Here is a 14,435-nt window from a genome sequence, read left to right as displayed (position 1 = left end):
TATTGATTCAACAAAATGGACTCAAAATAAATTTCGATAACTTATGTGATTATTTTGTAATTTTTTAAAGTTAAGTGATTCGATTAAAAATTTACTAATCATTGAGGGATAATTTATGTAATTCTGTATAATATTGGCAACGACATCGTCTGGGGGCAATTACATTTAAAACTAAAAAAAAATATAAATACCCGAGGAATACCCTCGCGGAACTGTATTTCTGTTCTTTTGTTACTGTTTTCCCTTTTCTTGCTCTTCAATCCAAACCCCGAGTCGGTGAAAACAAATGGCAGCCTCTGCAATTGTGGCGGAACCCAAACCCTCGGCGGAGCCGCCTTTTCCCGCCACAAGATCCGACCTTGGACAGTACCCGATGGTGGACCCAACGGGAGCCGAGGAGGACGATCTGTACTGCAGGTTGAAATCCCTTCAAAGGCAGTTGGAGTTCATAGACATCCAAGAAGAGTATGTGAAAGACGAACAGAAGAATCTCAAGAGAGAGCTGTTGAGGGCTCAGGAGGAAGTCAAGCGGATCCAGTCGGTGCCCTTGGTCATAGGCCAGTTCATGGAAATGGTCGATCAAAACAATGGAATCGTTGGCTCCACTACGGGATCCAATTATTATGTAAGGATATTGAGCACCATCAACAGAGAGCTTCTAAAGCCGTCGGCTTCGGTGGCTCTTCACCGTCACTCCAACGCTCTAGTCGACGTTTTGCCTCCCGAGGCCGATTCCAGTATCTCTCTGCTTAGCCAGTCCGAGAAGCCTGATGTTACGTACAACGTTAGTGTCTTATCTTTTTCTTCTTCTCTCTTTATTCTGTTTTGAAGTTTGGATTTAGGGTTTCGCAATTGACGATGGCTGATTTGGGATTAGGGTTTTGTTTCCTTTCTATTTAAAGTAAGGGGGATTTGGGTTAACTGTTGTAGGAAGGGAAATTTAAAGCATGGGTTTTGTGTCTGTTTTAAATGCCAGGTTCATTCCTTCTTTATGCGGTTGCCTAGATTATTAAATTGAATACTTGATTAATTAATTTATTTGGATATGTACTGGGGAAAAATCAGGGCCTTTTTTTTTTGCTGCCTATTTATGCCTTAGTTAGGATATTATGAGATCTACTAGATAAGGGAACGTTTAAAAGGGGTAGTTTTGCTGAAAATTGTGGTACACATAGCTCATAACTGCTAACATGCAGAAATAGATTGCTAAGATATATTAAATCTTTATTCATTGGTTTACTTTGCTGCAAATTTCAGCACTAATGCCAAAAGAAGAGGATTGAATGTGATTTGAGTCTGTTTTCCTGTTCCATTCTTAAATATTTGATGTTTGAGGCTATGGATATGTTGGAAAAAGTTGTTTTAATTTTATTAGCTCTTTATCCAAGTAGACATAGGCTAAGCCTTAAGTTGGAAATGGAAGACAACATGGAGTAAATTCCAAATGTTACTTGGAGAAATTGGTTTATTTGCTTTCCTACATACTTTTTAATTAATAGTAGGCAATATATTGTGGAGTAGAGTGTAATTGTGAGCTTACTTTTTATTATAGGCTTTAATATTTCCTGACTTGGCCTGCAATTTGTGCTAGATGTTCCTGAATGATTAAATTGTTAGGACTCTTGAAAATTTCTTTCTGTAGAACTGACGGGGTTCTGCAACAAACTTGTTCTCTTATCTATTATGTCTAACAGCGATACTCAACATGTAGCAGGATTTGAAGGATAGTGGGTTATATATCATTTTAGAATGTGCTTGTTATGCCTGTGTAATTGTATTATAATGAACAATATGATGCGCTTCTTTAATATTGTAAATTTACTATATAATTTTCCACAACATATTCCAGGAGGATCTTTGCATCATTTGTCTTGTGTGATTGGTACTAGAAAAAATTTACTTGCTAGTAGTAAGTTTTGTTATTTCTGTTTAATTTGTTTGCATGTTCTATCATATTGATTCTTTTCCGTGCCCTTTGTTCTGCTGTAGTACGTTGGTAGAGTTAGACCCTCTTTGAGTCCATTTCTTGGAATAAATTTGACAATATTACTGTTTTTGGTGGTTGTTTCTGGCATCTGAGGCTTAGTTTTCTTTTCCTAGGATATTGGAGGATGTGACATCCAAAAGCAAGAAATTCGTGAGGCAGTGGAGTTACCATTGACTCATCATGAGCTCTACAAGCAGATTGGGATTGACCCTCCTCGTGGTGTTTTACTCTATGGTCCCCCTGGCACTGGAAAAACCATGCTTGCAAAGGCTGTTGCTAACCATACAACTGCTGCCTTCATTAGAGTAGTTGGATCTGAATTTGTTCAGAAGTATTTGGGTGAGGTAAGGAGATGTTATGGCCATTTTTTTAATTGTTATTACTAAATTCATCATTCCCTAATCAATGCAAGACATTGTTCTCTGCAATGAAACTTGACTTCCCTTAATATTGATTTTGTCTAATACTGGCTGCTATCTTTTGATGTTGATGGATAATAATATCTTGAGCATTGCTTTGTCTCAGGGGCCACGGATGGTTCGTGATGTCTTCCGTCTTGCTAAAGAGAATGCTCCAGCTATTATCTTTATTGACGAGGTAGATGCCATTGCTACTGCTAGGTTTGATGCTCAAACCGGTGCTGATAGAGAAGTTCAGCGTATCCTCATGGAACTCCTGAATCAGGTATATGATGTGGAATGAGGAATTTGTCGACCTATTAATATAGATGGTGCTGTTATCCTTCAAAATACACGAGGAAGTTAGTAACTCCTTCGTATACGTCAGGAGTCCATTGATGAGTTAATTAATTAAACTTCTTTTCTGAACTTTATTAGATGGACGGGTTTGATCAGACTGTGAATGTTAAGGTCATTATGGCAACCAATCGAGCGGACACTTTGGACCCTGCTCTTCTTCGTCCTGGAAGGCTTGACCGAAAGATTGAGTTCCCTTTACCTGATAGAAGGCAGAAAAGACTTGTTTTCCAGGCAAGTAGGGCAATGTATCAATGCCTACGTAATTATTGTACTTATTAATCTTTAGTTGTTTTGTATTTTCTTCTTTTGTCCATCCTGTTTAGATTGTGATTAGGAAATGTTGCATCTTATTTTCTCGTGATTAAGGTAATGTTTCCCTTCGCAGGTTTGCACTGCTAAAATGAACCTAAGTGATGAGGTGGACTTGGAGGATTATGTTTCTCGACCAGATAAAATTAGTGCTGCAGAGGTTAGTAGTGGCATACTATCAAAGCTTGTCCTGATTCTCTGTGCCTTCAGTTTTGGTCGTAACTCGTAATTCCTTTTTTTGCTCATTCACGTTGATTCATGCAGATTGCTGCAATCTGCCAAGAAGCTGGAATGCATGCAGTTCGCAAGAACCGATATGTCATACTTCCCAAGGACTTTGAAAAGGGTTACAGAACAAATGTGAAGAAGCCTGACACTGACTTTGAGTTCTACAAATGAAGAGATGTTGCAGTACCAGAGACACTTTCGAGTTCTGATACGTATTACTTGCGAACATTTGTTTCGATATGGAGCATGGTAGTGGTAGAGTGTGTAGGACTTGAGAGTAGAGCCACGCCATATCCTGAGTACTTTTCAATTGGGAAAAAGAGAACGCTATTAGTGGAGTACACTTTGGTGCAAACCACTACGGGTTGGTAGAAGTTTGTTTTCTAGATGATTTTACTTAAATTTCGCTGATGTATAATCAATCCAAACTTGCTTTAATGTATGTGTTGTTTTATGGACATGAAATCTTCACTTTTTTTTCCTACTCTTTTGAAAATAAAAGCACCAAGAGCATATTGTAACATTTAAAATTTTACTCAACAGAAAGTGGGTCAAAACCATATTAGTATATTATAAATGGCATAGAAATTATTTATGTTATTTTTCTATCGAAATTATACCTCAAATATTTTAAATTATATATTAAAATATTTTAATTACATTTTATAAAAATAAATATTAAATTAACTTATTAAATATATTATAATTTGTTACCATTAGAACTGATATATACCTATACACTTATGTTTAACCCTCAAGTCAACCAAAATATTTAGTTTATGGTCATTAAACTTCCGTGAAATATCTTATTTTACTGTTGAATTATGAATAGTTATATTTTAATCACTAATGTTATTGATTTATAATGTTTTGATTGCTTGTATGTTAATTGTCATTACAATTTTAACAAAAAGTGAGGTAGCATGTTAATTTAAAGATCGATATCTAATTTGATCCCTAAACTATAGTTAAAAACATTCAATTCGATACTTTTACAACATTTTCAACAATAATTCTAAAAAATTATTAAAAAGTTTGTTCTGAAAATTGGTTCTCCCAACCTCTCTTGGTGTTTTGTTAGAGCAATGGTTCTCTAATCCAAATAATAAGCTCACTTAGACATGCATTAGCATGAGATCCAGTCTTAAAATCATATATTGGCAGAATTAAAATCTCAGATGGTGATACCTACATGTTTATCTCTTAGTAATAGTAAAAATTTACGTACATTGGCAGAATTAAAATCTCAATTTTTTTGCTCAAACCTACTTCGAGAAAGATCTACCGCCGGAGAAGATTGCTTTATTTCTGTCCTAGTTGATCCTGATTCGACATTAGAAGTATATTGATATAGACTCCATTCAACACAAATAGAAAAGATTAATTAAAGATGCTAAAAAATCTTGAAATAAAAATTGGAAAATGATCTTATAATAAAAATTGATATTCAATCAACTTCCATTGACTCTTCGCCTTGGCCCAAGGTGAACCACCATCCAAACCACCACTTTATCCTTCTATTAATCACACAGACTAATTATAATAAAATTTATTTTAAACCTTATAATTATTTATCATGTTGTTGAGGCAACTAACAATCTTTTATCTTAGTGATAAATTTATTATATTATATAATATGAGAATTTGAGTTTAATCCATAAAACCCGCCCTCTATTCTAATTATTAGAAAGAGTATTTTAATGGAAACTTCCATAAACACAAGTATCTCTTTCTATAAGATTAGTTCAACTTTTGACTGAAAAATTAAAAGAAAAAGGTGAAAATTTGATAGCCATAATAGTTGTAGGTGTGAGTGTGATGAATGCTTTGTTTGCATTTGCCCTGAAATATTATTATGATTTATGATGTTCTTTTTCGCTTTCTCTTTTTTGAGTTTTTGACATTCCAAGTGTGCTACAAAGCAAACAATTCTGTAAAAGCACTTAAATTCAGGTATTTTACTTAGGTATTGTAATTTTTTATTTATGGTAAATTTACTGGTCAATTTTTTTTTTGTTAAAATGATTTTTTTTTAGTTATATTTACGAATATTTTAAAAAGAGTCGAATTTGATCATTAATTTTCAAAAAATATTGATTAAACATTAATTTTTCAAACATGGTAACTCACATGACAATCCATGTGTACTTTATGCTTTTTTTTAAAAAAAGTATGAACATTTTATATTTTTCAATTTTTATTTTATTTTTAAAATGATTTATTGAAATGACATATAAGATAAATAATGTCAAGTCAACATTATGTACATATGGACTGTCACGTGGTTGCCACGCCAATAGTATTAAAAAATTAATGTTTTAGTCAACATTTTATTAAAAAAGTAATTCAACTATTTTTGAAAGATTAATGGCAAAATTTAACTTAAAAATAATAACGCTAAATTGACAAAAATGTAAATACTGAGAGCAAAATTTATTGTTATCCTTATTTATTATGATATGCTTTTTTAGAATATGTTTTCTTAAAGGATACCTCGATATTTATGGATATCGATTTTAATTATGTTTATTGTGCCGTTTGACATCAACCAATATCGAGTTCTTTTTAAAATACTTAAATTTTAAATTGTAACAATTAATTTAATCTTCTAATACCTGTGAATAGTATTTTAAAAATAGATCATAATCTATAACTAATTATTTGAAGGAAAAGAAATTTTAATTGACATCCCTACCCATACGTGTCGAGGTTATCTTAAAAACCCTAATTCTAAAACTTATAAATAATAATCTAACTTTTTAGTTTTTCACATAAAACACAAAACATTCCTCCACTAAATTCTAGTTTTCAATCATATTGTAATGGCTACCCGCTTATTGAGATCTGAACAAGGACATGTTGCTCTAAATGCAACAACACTAGAGTATTCTCTTATGACTCGAGGTCACAGTAAAATGGGAATAAATCTGCTTGAAGACAAAATAACTCCTCACTTAACACAAGTTGATTCTCTCACACTAACCAATTTAGAAAAAAAGTTATTTTTCATATCGACATCCATATCTATTATGATTAAACGATGAAGACTCGAGACTCATACGTTTAATTTCTCATGCGATGAAATTATAATAATACTAAAATATGTAACGTTACGAATAAAGTTTTCAATAAAAATCCAACAATTAAAAATTTTAAGCACAATTTAAGGAAGTCCTAGAAAAGTAGAAATAGATGAAAATTAAAGACTACTTTTATTGTTTTATAAAGAATTATGATACTTAAATTATACCAATGGAAAAAGTACTAGAAAGGAATAAAAATTATAGATAAGAAATAGGAAGAAATTGTTGGGTACCTCATTTGGTCCGATAAGTTCAGTCCAATTAAAATTAAATTTGAATAAAAATTTTCATACTTCAAGTTAATTCAGTCTGAATTCAATTTAAATAATAAAAAATTTAAATTTAAATTTAATTATAAAAATATATAAAATAAATACATTTTTACATATTTAAAGTTATATCTTACTGGACTGATAACAATATTAATGTCAACTAAACTAGAATTCAACCCCCATTGAAAAGAACAGTAATGTTAAATTGAATCACCTACCAATAGCTGTAGGAAGGAGGAAGAAACGGTAATGAGTGAAAAGGAAAGCACTTTTACTTTCCATGAACATGTATATGGTCCACTCATAATTAATTACCGCCATTCATGCCTCAATGAAAGAAAGAAAAAAGAAAAGCTATGGTTGACAACTTTAAGAGCACTTGAAAATGCTGCCTTCTATGCTGTGAATTTTACACTCCCTTCCCTCATTTCCCCCTTCAATGGCTAATTATCCACATTTCACCTTCGTCTTCATCATCACCTCGTTCATTTGCTTCTTTCATGGCAAGTCATCGTCTTCTTGGCTCAACAACGAAGACAATGGAGTCATAATGGTGCAAGGCAGGCGTGAGGATCGGCCTACGAGATGTGATTTCTCAGTTGGTAAATGGGTTTATGATCAATCATATCCTTTGTATGATTCTAACTGCCCATATCTTAGTACTGCTGTTACCTGTCAAAGAAATGGAAGGCCAGATTCTGGCTATGAAAAGTGGAAATGGAAGCCAAATGGTTGTTCTCTTCCAAGGTACGTACATACTTTCCAAGAATAGAACAAAAGGATTGCAGATGCCAGGATTCGAATCCTGAATCTGCTTAGATGCCATTTTTTAAGCTCTGAGTCAGTTATTACATGTTTGAGTTTTGTCTCTCAACTCTGTCAAAATCTTGGTGAGTTCAAAACCATAGAAACTTTCCTACATGCTTAGATGCCAATTTTTAAGTTCTGGGTTGGCAGAGATATCATATACTTGGGTTTTGTCTCCCGGCTCTCTCAAGAGCCTTGGTGGGTTCAAAACCGTAGAAACTTTTCTATATACTTCCAAGAATAGAAAAAAGAGTTGGTAAATACTGGGATTCAGATACTGAATTTGCTTAAATGTCATTTTTTTAGCTCTAGTTGACTGAGATATCATATATTTGGGTTTTGCCTCCCACTCTATTAAGAGTCTTAATGAGTTCAAAATTATAAAAATTAGAGAGTTTGCACACAGTTGAACTCATGTCATGACCTATAAGGCTATGACATATGACCCTTTGTGTCAAAAGGATGCTCTTTTAAGATTAATGCTTTAATTTCTTGAACTGATATTCTGATTACAGATTTGATGCACTGAAGTTTCTTGGGAAGATGAGAAGGAAAAGGATAATGCTAGTGGGTGATTCTATAATGAGGAACCAATGGGAGAGTCTAGTTTGCCTAGTGCAAGGAGTTATACCAACAGGACATAAAAAAGTGACCTACAATGGTCTTTCAATGGCCTTCCATGCCTTGGTAAGATGGACTTTAAAAAAAGAAAACCATAACGCTTTTTCTTTGTGCTTGCTTGATGCTCAAACAAATGGACTGCATTTAAGTGTTAACGGAGCATGTTGTTTATATAGGATTTCGAGACGTCGATCGAGTTTTCTTGGGCTCCATTGCTTGTGGAATTGAAGAAAGGACCTGAAAACAAGAGAGTCTTGCATTTGGATTTGATTGAAGAGAATGCTAGATATTGGAGAGGTGTTGATGTTCTTGTGTTTGATTCAGCACATTGGTGGACTCATTCTGATCAATGGAGTTCGTAAGATACATTTTCGAGTATTCTTGTCCGACACATATTTTGATAAAGTAATGGTAGATGATTCTTAATTTATATACAGGTGGGACTATTACATGGAGGGGAAATCTCTTTATAAAACCATGAATCCAATGATTGCATACCAAAAAGGATTGACTACATGGGCAAAATGGATTGATTTGAATATTGACCCTCGTAAAACTAGAGTTATTTTCAGAAGCGTGTCCCCTAGGCATAACAGGTATCTAACAAATCGTAAATTAGAGGGTGAGAGTATTATGAAAGTCCCTTTTATTAGGACTCAGATTGCATTTTACTCATTTACTCAAAAAGAAACAAAAATAAGTTTTTGTACATTAGATTAAAGAGCAAATTTATTCTTTGATCTAAGGTACAAGAACTAATTTGTCTATTTTTTTAGTGGAGGGAGTAAAATGTTATCTAGCTCTAAGTATAGGCGCCTTCATGATTCTTTTACCTATATTCATGTCACTTTAAGCTCTTTTATATCTCTTTGTTTTTGTTCATTGCAGACAAAATGGTTGGAGATGCTATAACCAGAAAACTCCCCTTAAATTTTTCAGCCATCCACATGTTCCTGAACAAGTTGTAGTACTGAAAGGGGTATTAAAAAGAATGAGCTTCCCGGTATATCTGCACGACGTTACAATGATGTCGGCTTTTCGAAGAGATGCGCATCCTTCTGTTTATAGAAGGGCTTTAAACCAAGCACAGAGGCAACACCCAAGAGAGTTTTCATCCGATTGTAGCCATTGGTGCCTCCCTGGGGTGCCTGATATTTGGAATGAGATGTTAAGTGCAATGATCTAAGAATGTCACCAATGGTGAATTGGTTTTTAACTGTTTCTACCAAAAATATAGTCTTTAAAGTTTCGTCATGTTAGATTAGTTGAGGTTTATGCATTGGTTTTGGTCTGAAAAAGTTTAGAGTGATGGTATGTATTGTTCAATTTAGTAAACTCCTCTATTTGTTGTGTGTTGTTTGGGTGTTCAATGACATGAAGTGCTGAACACCATATGTGAAGTACATAGTTGCAAAGGAAGGTTTCTTAGTAGTTGTAATCTATGTTATCTGAATTTTTCGTTTTCTTCAAAATATTCTAGTTCAACACTTGTGCTAGACATGTATTTATAAATACGAGGATATGATGTTTAAACTTAGAAAAATATAACTCGAGATCATCTAATCAATCGCAAACAACAATGCTCCTTCTGCACTATGACTGCAAGAATGGGGCTCCACCTTTGAACCATACCTGGGATGAGTTTCTGCCTAATAACGGATACGGTCTGATAATCCTTACATCAATATGAGAAGTACTCTAACATTTCATGTCATTTAGTTATGTAACCAAGATTTAGCTTTCATATAGGATGCAATTCATGCAAGTGCGAAGATTCAAGAAAAATCCCAGAATGCATAGTACAACATGAATCTATAAATCATGAGCTCAAAAACAAGAATAGTTAGATATCATGAGCTCATATTAGATTTGGTACAAGAACCAGACAATTTTATTTATAGGGAGAGCACACCTTCAAGTATTAATAACTATCGATATCGGTTTCCGGCCTTCTAAGGTAATAGCGCAAGCAATTCACCAGCACCTGCAGGTTACAGAGTACAAGATAATTTAAGAGTGACAAAATGACAGAGTAGCGGCAATCAAGAAAGAACAATAAGAATAATGAGAAAATATAGTCATCGTTAACAAAATACCTGAGACAAAGAACTATTTAAAGCTGCTCCTCTGTAGCTGACATGAAACTTGTCTTTCGCTACTAATCCCTGTGGAAGTTCACAGAACAAAAGGTGCTGAAAAAAGTTGCAGAACCAAGATATAACATATAAAAACAAAGAAAGGGGTACCTCTGTATCAATTTCTGCGGATTCTACATCAATGTTGATATCAGCAATGATTTTGATAATCTCTACCAGCAGTCCAGGTCGATCTGCTGTCTCTATAGAAAGCAAGCTGGTAAAACATGGAAGAATCATAAGCTGATTATCACAAAAGGAACCTATGTTCTACAAGTACACTACCTAAAAGAGGGATTCATATCGTGTTAAAAATATTGTAAGATATTGGTAATGTGTGATTGAAACAGTAGAGAGCTATGAATTGAAGTGCTGAAAACCATTTTTGTTACCTTCTCTTGGGTCCATCTTCCTTTACACGTATACGAGTAGCAATGTCGACATCAAGCTGTATAAACAAATTAATAGAGGCTTAGGTTCAAAGTTCATAAGATCCCAATCCCAAATAGCACATGCAACAACTCTTTTTAGTATTATACCAGAATCAAGAACCATTATCCATATGCATAGTGACGACTGGTGGCGAATATTTATTGTATTATAACAACTCTATCAGAGATAAAAGGGTGTCATGGAATCACCACATATAAGGAACAAATGCAGTAGTTAGAGCAAAAAGAGAAAAAAGCTTTTCTCACAAAATTAAATACAGCATATATAGAACACCAAAGAAACAAAGTGAGCCAAGTTAAGTGGGTAAAAATAATTATTCAATCCATTAATCATTAGATAATGTCACCTTTTTCTCTGGAGCCTTTACTCCAAAAGCCTCACCCATAGCAAGTCGCTCACTAGATTCCTAACAAGTCAAATTCAAAGCCGGATAAGTAACAAAATCCAAAGCATAAAATCAAAACAACAGAATATCTATACTTTGACAAGCCATGAGATCAACCACCTATGAGGGGAAGAGAAGGTGTGGGGGGTGCAGAAGGGAAGAAGAGAAAGACTAAAAATATGAATTCAGCATACATACTGGATGGTACTTCAAAAGATTGTTTATAATGGTGAGTCGAATTCTCTCCAACAGATCAGGATCTTCAACTTTGCGCCCATTGTCTCTAGCATAACCAAATCAATTAACAAATGCTGATCAATCTGAATTAATATTAAGAAAATTTACAAGGACCAACATATGAGCTGTGAGAAAATAATGATGTTTAGCTCTTGACATATTGTTACCAAACCACATTAAAAAGTACACTCTACACTGGTACCCAAACTAAAAAAAAAAAGTGCAGTTGGCCCCTTAAACTTCCGAAACATGCATCAAGTTAGTTCAACCACTAATGCCATTAACACTACCTGCTTATGTGGCATCAAACTAATAGAACCATGCAACATGTTATGCCATTGAGTAATTAACTTTCTTTAGGATATGCTTACAGTTTATTTTGAATGTATGTATAGGGCAAACAATCAACGAACCAATCAGCAAACAAGGCAAAGTAAATTACGCTATTAGTTAATGATTCCCCATTTGATAAGCTTTTTGAGCATCAGATCTGCTTATATATATGCATGTGTGATAGGGGAAAACTACATTTTACGAACAGAAGCATCCAAATAGCAGTTAAAACATCTAAAAGCAGTGAACCAGAAAACTTGAGAGAGTTGAGATACAAGTCAAACTATGAAAAATATTCAGCAACTAGTTATAAAACACATGCTCACAAGAGAGGAGGGGTGAAGGAGGGAAAAAGTTGAGTCATGACAGTATCTAAACAACTACTCACAATCGTGTGATGAAAAATTTTGTTTGTTTGACTGGTCCTTCAGTGGCAACAGTTCCCTTTGCAACATCCAATCCCAAATCTTTCAATGCTCTCATCTGCCCAAACATTAAAAAAAAAGTGAGTAAAAAAAACAAGGAGAGAGAGAATTATCAGATTTACCATTACCTTAAGTAACTTTTTCCCTCATAGCTAGGATCTATAACCTTCTGGAATTATTTAAATTGGAAGCAAGACCATTCATTAGTGTAACACAATGAAATGCTAATGCCAACATTCATATAGCATAATTTTCTGAATCATCCAAATTTACTTAAGAGTGGTGATCTAAATTCATGCATGTAACAACTAATATGCAACATATCCCTAGATTTCTAGCTCCACAAAATGCAGTCAGATAGTACTTTAAACAAATTGAGCTGAGTAGGCCTCTTACCTAAACATAGATGACTCAATTACAAAATAAAACAAAGAAAAAATCACTCGCACAACAGGCTTGGCCAGTAATCCTAGAAAAATAAGCTTATAATTTTTTCAAAGGAGAAAATATAAGTTGAGATATCCACTTAACCGTGTCAATGAGAGCACCCAAACGATCTCCAAAACTCAGCTGCACAACTGTTGCTTCTGAATCTGAATCTTGATCAATCAAAACAATTGGCATTGGAATATAATCATCTTTATCTTGGCCAGTCCCCTGCAATGTAAATCAGCCAATTAAACTAATGGCATCATTATATATGCAGTGTGATGCAGAACAAGAATACACTGATCAAGGGATTAACATATTTAGATATCTGTTTTACTAACTAGTTTTTTTATGAATTTTAAAGTATTTAGGTTAAAATTTGCATTTTGGAGTTTTGCAACAGAAGGTTTATGTCTTTCTCTTTCCCAACATTTCCTGCCCGACCCCTCACACCCTCCTCCAGTCCTCCCTGTTTGCATTGATGTCATCTAGCATCTACAAACTTAACTATCACAAATAAGCATTTCCTTAAAAATAAACATCCAAAGAACTTCAAAAAAAAAAAAACACTAAGAAAGCAAGAGAGAAACTGCATAATAGTTCTGTCCAGCGTACTTCAATTGAAAACCATATCAAAATTTAGAAAGGCATATCCTTGGAGCTATCAATTGCAATGCATCTTTAAGAAGAAAAAATATTCTTCTACCTTAATTTTGATTAAATTCATCACTCATATATTGAAAATCACATTTCTTTCAATTGTAGCTTACCCTCTCTTCTACAGTTTCCTATGGAATCTGCACAAACATGGATCAGCTAACTGTAAGCAACCTTCATTCTTCTTCTTCTTTCCCTTCTTTAGCATTTTTTTTAGTTAAAATTTTCTTTTTTTTTAAAAAAAAAAGGGCTTTGATCGGAACAAATTGATCAACATCATTATGCACTTGATAGAAATCGCTGAGATTGTTCATTTAAGTTCCATGACCCATATGTGAGTTAAGTAAAAGATGGTAAACGAAGATGGATTCTTTTACCAATGAAGTTGAATTAACCGTGTTGAAACCATTGTTAGCAGCAGAAACAATGCGTCTGCATCAACAATAAAAATACCCATCATCTATTAACACAAAACAATCAACAACAAAAAAAAAAGGACATACAGATTTTCGTTTTGGTTTCTTACTTTCTTGCAGAGAAATTGGGCCTAATGCCGCACTGAGAAAAGTTGCAGCGGAATCTAGAAGAGTCAAAAGAAGTGAAAAAAGGGGCGATGCCGGAATCGGGAACCGTGGAACGTCGGAGGTCGACGGCGTAAGAAGAAGGAAAGAAAAGGGAATTTGACAACGCCATGGACTATTGAAGTTTGAAAAGCTTCAATGATCAAAATTCAGACTTCGGACACTACTTTTCGGCGATGGCGAATTTTGTAGGCGCATTGTGATATTTTTGGAAAAAAGACTTTTTCAATCCCTCTTAGTTTCGGAATTAAGCAAGTTAGTCCCTATAAAAAAGTGAGAATCAATTTCGAAAGTGAGCAACTAAAACAATTAAAAAGAGCATTAATTTTTTTCTACATTTTTTATTGGTATAATAACAAATTGAGCTCTTAAATTTTATGCATATAAAACTAAATCTGTAACATTTACATATTTTATCAATTTAGTCTTAACAAATTTATCTTATAATATTTATAAATTCAGTCAATATTTACACAAAATATATAAGCATCAAAGGCTAAATTTATTATCATACCAATAAAAATACATACAACTAATATCATAAGTAATTGTCTTTAATTGTCACTTTTAAAATTGATAGAAATTAAATTACTCTAAATTTTTTTAGATAAACTAATTTGCTTAATATCAAAATAAAGAGGGACCGGAAAAGGATTTTTTCCTTTTCTATTATTTATTCTCTGAAAGGGAGACGCGGTAGTTTGGAGTTGTGACGTTCCTTGGGACCTACTTAGT

The 14,435-nt window shown here is 33.7% G+C and overlaps 3 protein-coding genes across 3 annotated transcripts; 2 read left to right on the top strand and 1 right to left on the bottom strand.

The window, feature by feature from the left end:
• Positions 1-211: 211 nt before the first annotated feature.
• LOC105782282 (26S proteasome regulatory subunit 6B homolog) lies at positions 212-3,766 on the top strand. The gene is made up of 6 exons (XM_052626625.1): positions 212-784; positions 2,101-2,331; positions 2,513-2,671; positions 2,824-2,976; positions 3,131-3,214; positions 3,319-3,766. The coding sequence occupies exons 1-6, from the start codon at positions 287-289 to the stop codon at positions 3,451-3,453; spliced, it is 1,260 nt and encodes a 419-aa protein (XP_052482585.1). The 5' UTR covers positions 212-286; the 3' UTR covers positions 3,454-3,766.
• A 3,221-nt stretch (positions 3,767-6,987) lies between these two features.
• LOC105783352 (protein trichome birefringence-like 36) lies at positions 6,988-9,537 on the top strand. The gene is made up of 5 exons (XM_012608757.2): positions 6,988-7,384; positions 7,960-8,131; positions 8,242-8,423; positions 8,503-8,661; positions 8,954-9,537. Exons 1-5 carry the CDS (start codon positions 7,077-7,079, stop codon positions 9,249-9,251), a joined length of 1,119 nt encoding a protein of 372 aa, XP_012464211.1. The 5' UTR covers positions 6,988-7,076; the 3' UTR covers positions 9,252-9,537.
• A 242-nt stretch (positions 9,538-9,779) lies between these two features.
• LOC105783353 (ACT domain-containing protein ACR12) lies at positions 9,780-13,876 on the bottom strand. Its single transcript, XM_012608759.2, has 10 exons — positions 13,646-13,876; positions 13,497-13,551; positions 12,565-12,690; positions 11,997-12,091; positions 11,237-11,321; positions 11,000-11,059; positions 10,593-10,648; positions 10,312-10,417; positions 10,162-10,230; positions 9,780-10,049 (listed from the first exon to the last, which is right to left on the bottom strand). The coding sequence occupies exons 1-10, from the start codon at positions 13,810-13,812 to the stop codon at positions 9,987-9,989; spliced, it is 882 nt and encodes a 293-aa protein (XP_012464213.1). The 5' UTR covers positions 13,813-13,876; the 3' UTR covers positions 9,780-9,986.
• Positions 13,877-14,435: the final 559 nt, after the last annotated feature.

Source organism: Gossypium raimondii, chromosome 13, assembly GCF_025698545.1.
Source record: "Gossypium raimondii isolate GPD5lz chromosome 13, ASM2569854v1, whole genome shotgun sequence".
Classification (NCBI taxonomy): domain Eukaryota; kingdom Viridiplantae; phylum Streptophyta; class Magnoliopsida; order Malvales; family Malvaceae; genus Gossypium; species Gossypium raimondii.
The sequence above is the reverse complement of the archived record's forward strand: the minus strand, read 5'-3'. Positions and strand labels throughout refer to the sequence as shown.

Bases quoted from the DNA above. Each gene is read 5' to 3' on its own strand.
- LOC105782282 (XM_052626625.1), top strand. From the start codon at position 287: ATGGCAGCCTCTGCAATTGTGGCGGAACCCAAACCCTCGGCGGAGCCG. The intron at 785-2,100 runs GTTAGTGTCTTA...TTCTTTTCCTAG, and splicing joins AGCCTGATGTTACGTACAAC to GATATTGGAGGATGTGACAT. The intron at 3,215-3,318 runs GTTAGTAGTGGC...TGATTCATGCAG, and splicing joins ATAAAATTAGTGCTGCAGAG to ATTGCTGCAATCTGCCAAGA.
- LOC105783352 (XM_012608757.2), top strand. From the start codon at position 7,077: ATGGCTAATTATCCACATTTCACCTTCGTCTTCATCATCACCTCGTTC. The intron at 8,424-8,502 runs GTAAGATACATT...ATTTATATACAG, and splicing joins CATTCTGATCAATGGAGTTC to GTGGGACTATTACATGGAGG. The intron at 8,662-8,953 runs GTATCTAACAAA...TGTTCATTGCAG, and splicing joins GTGTCCCCTAGGCATAACAG to ACAAAATGGTTGGAGATGCT.
- LOC105783353 (XM_012608759.2), bottom strand. From the start codon at position 13,812: ATGGCGTTGTCAAATTCCCTTTTCTTTCCTTCTTCTTACGCCGTCGAC. The intron at 12,691-13,496 runs GTAAAAGAATCC...TTTACATTGCAG, and splicing joins CGGTTAATTCAACTTCATTG to GGGACTGGCCAAGATAAAGA. The intron at 11,060-11,236 runs GTATGTATGCTG...TTGACTTGTTAG, and splicing joins ATCTTTTGAAGTACCATCCA to GAATCTAGTGAGCGACTTGC.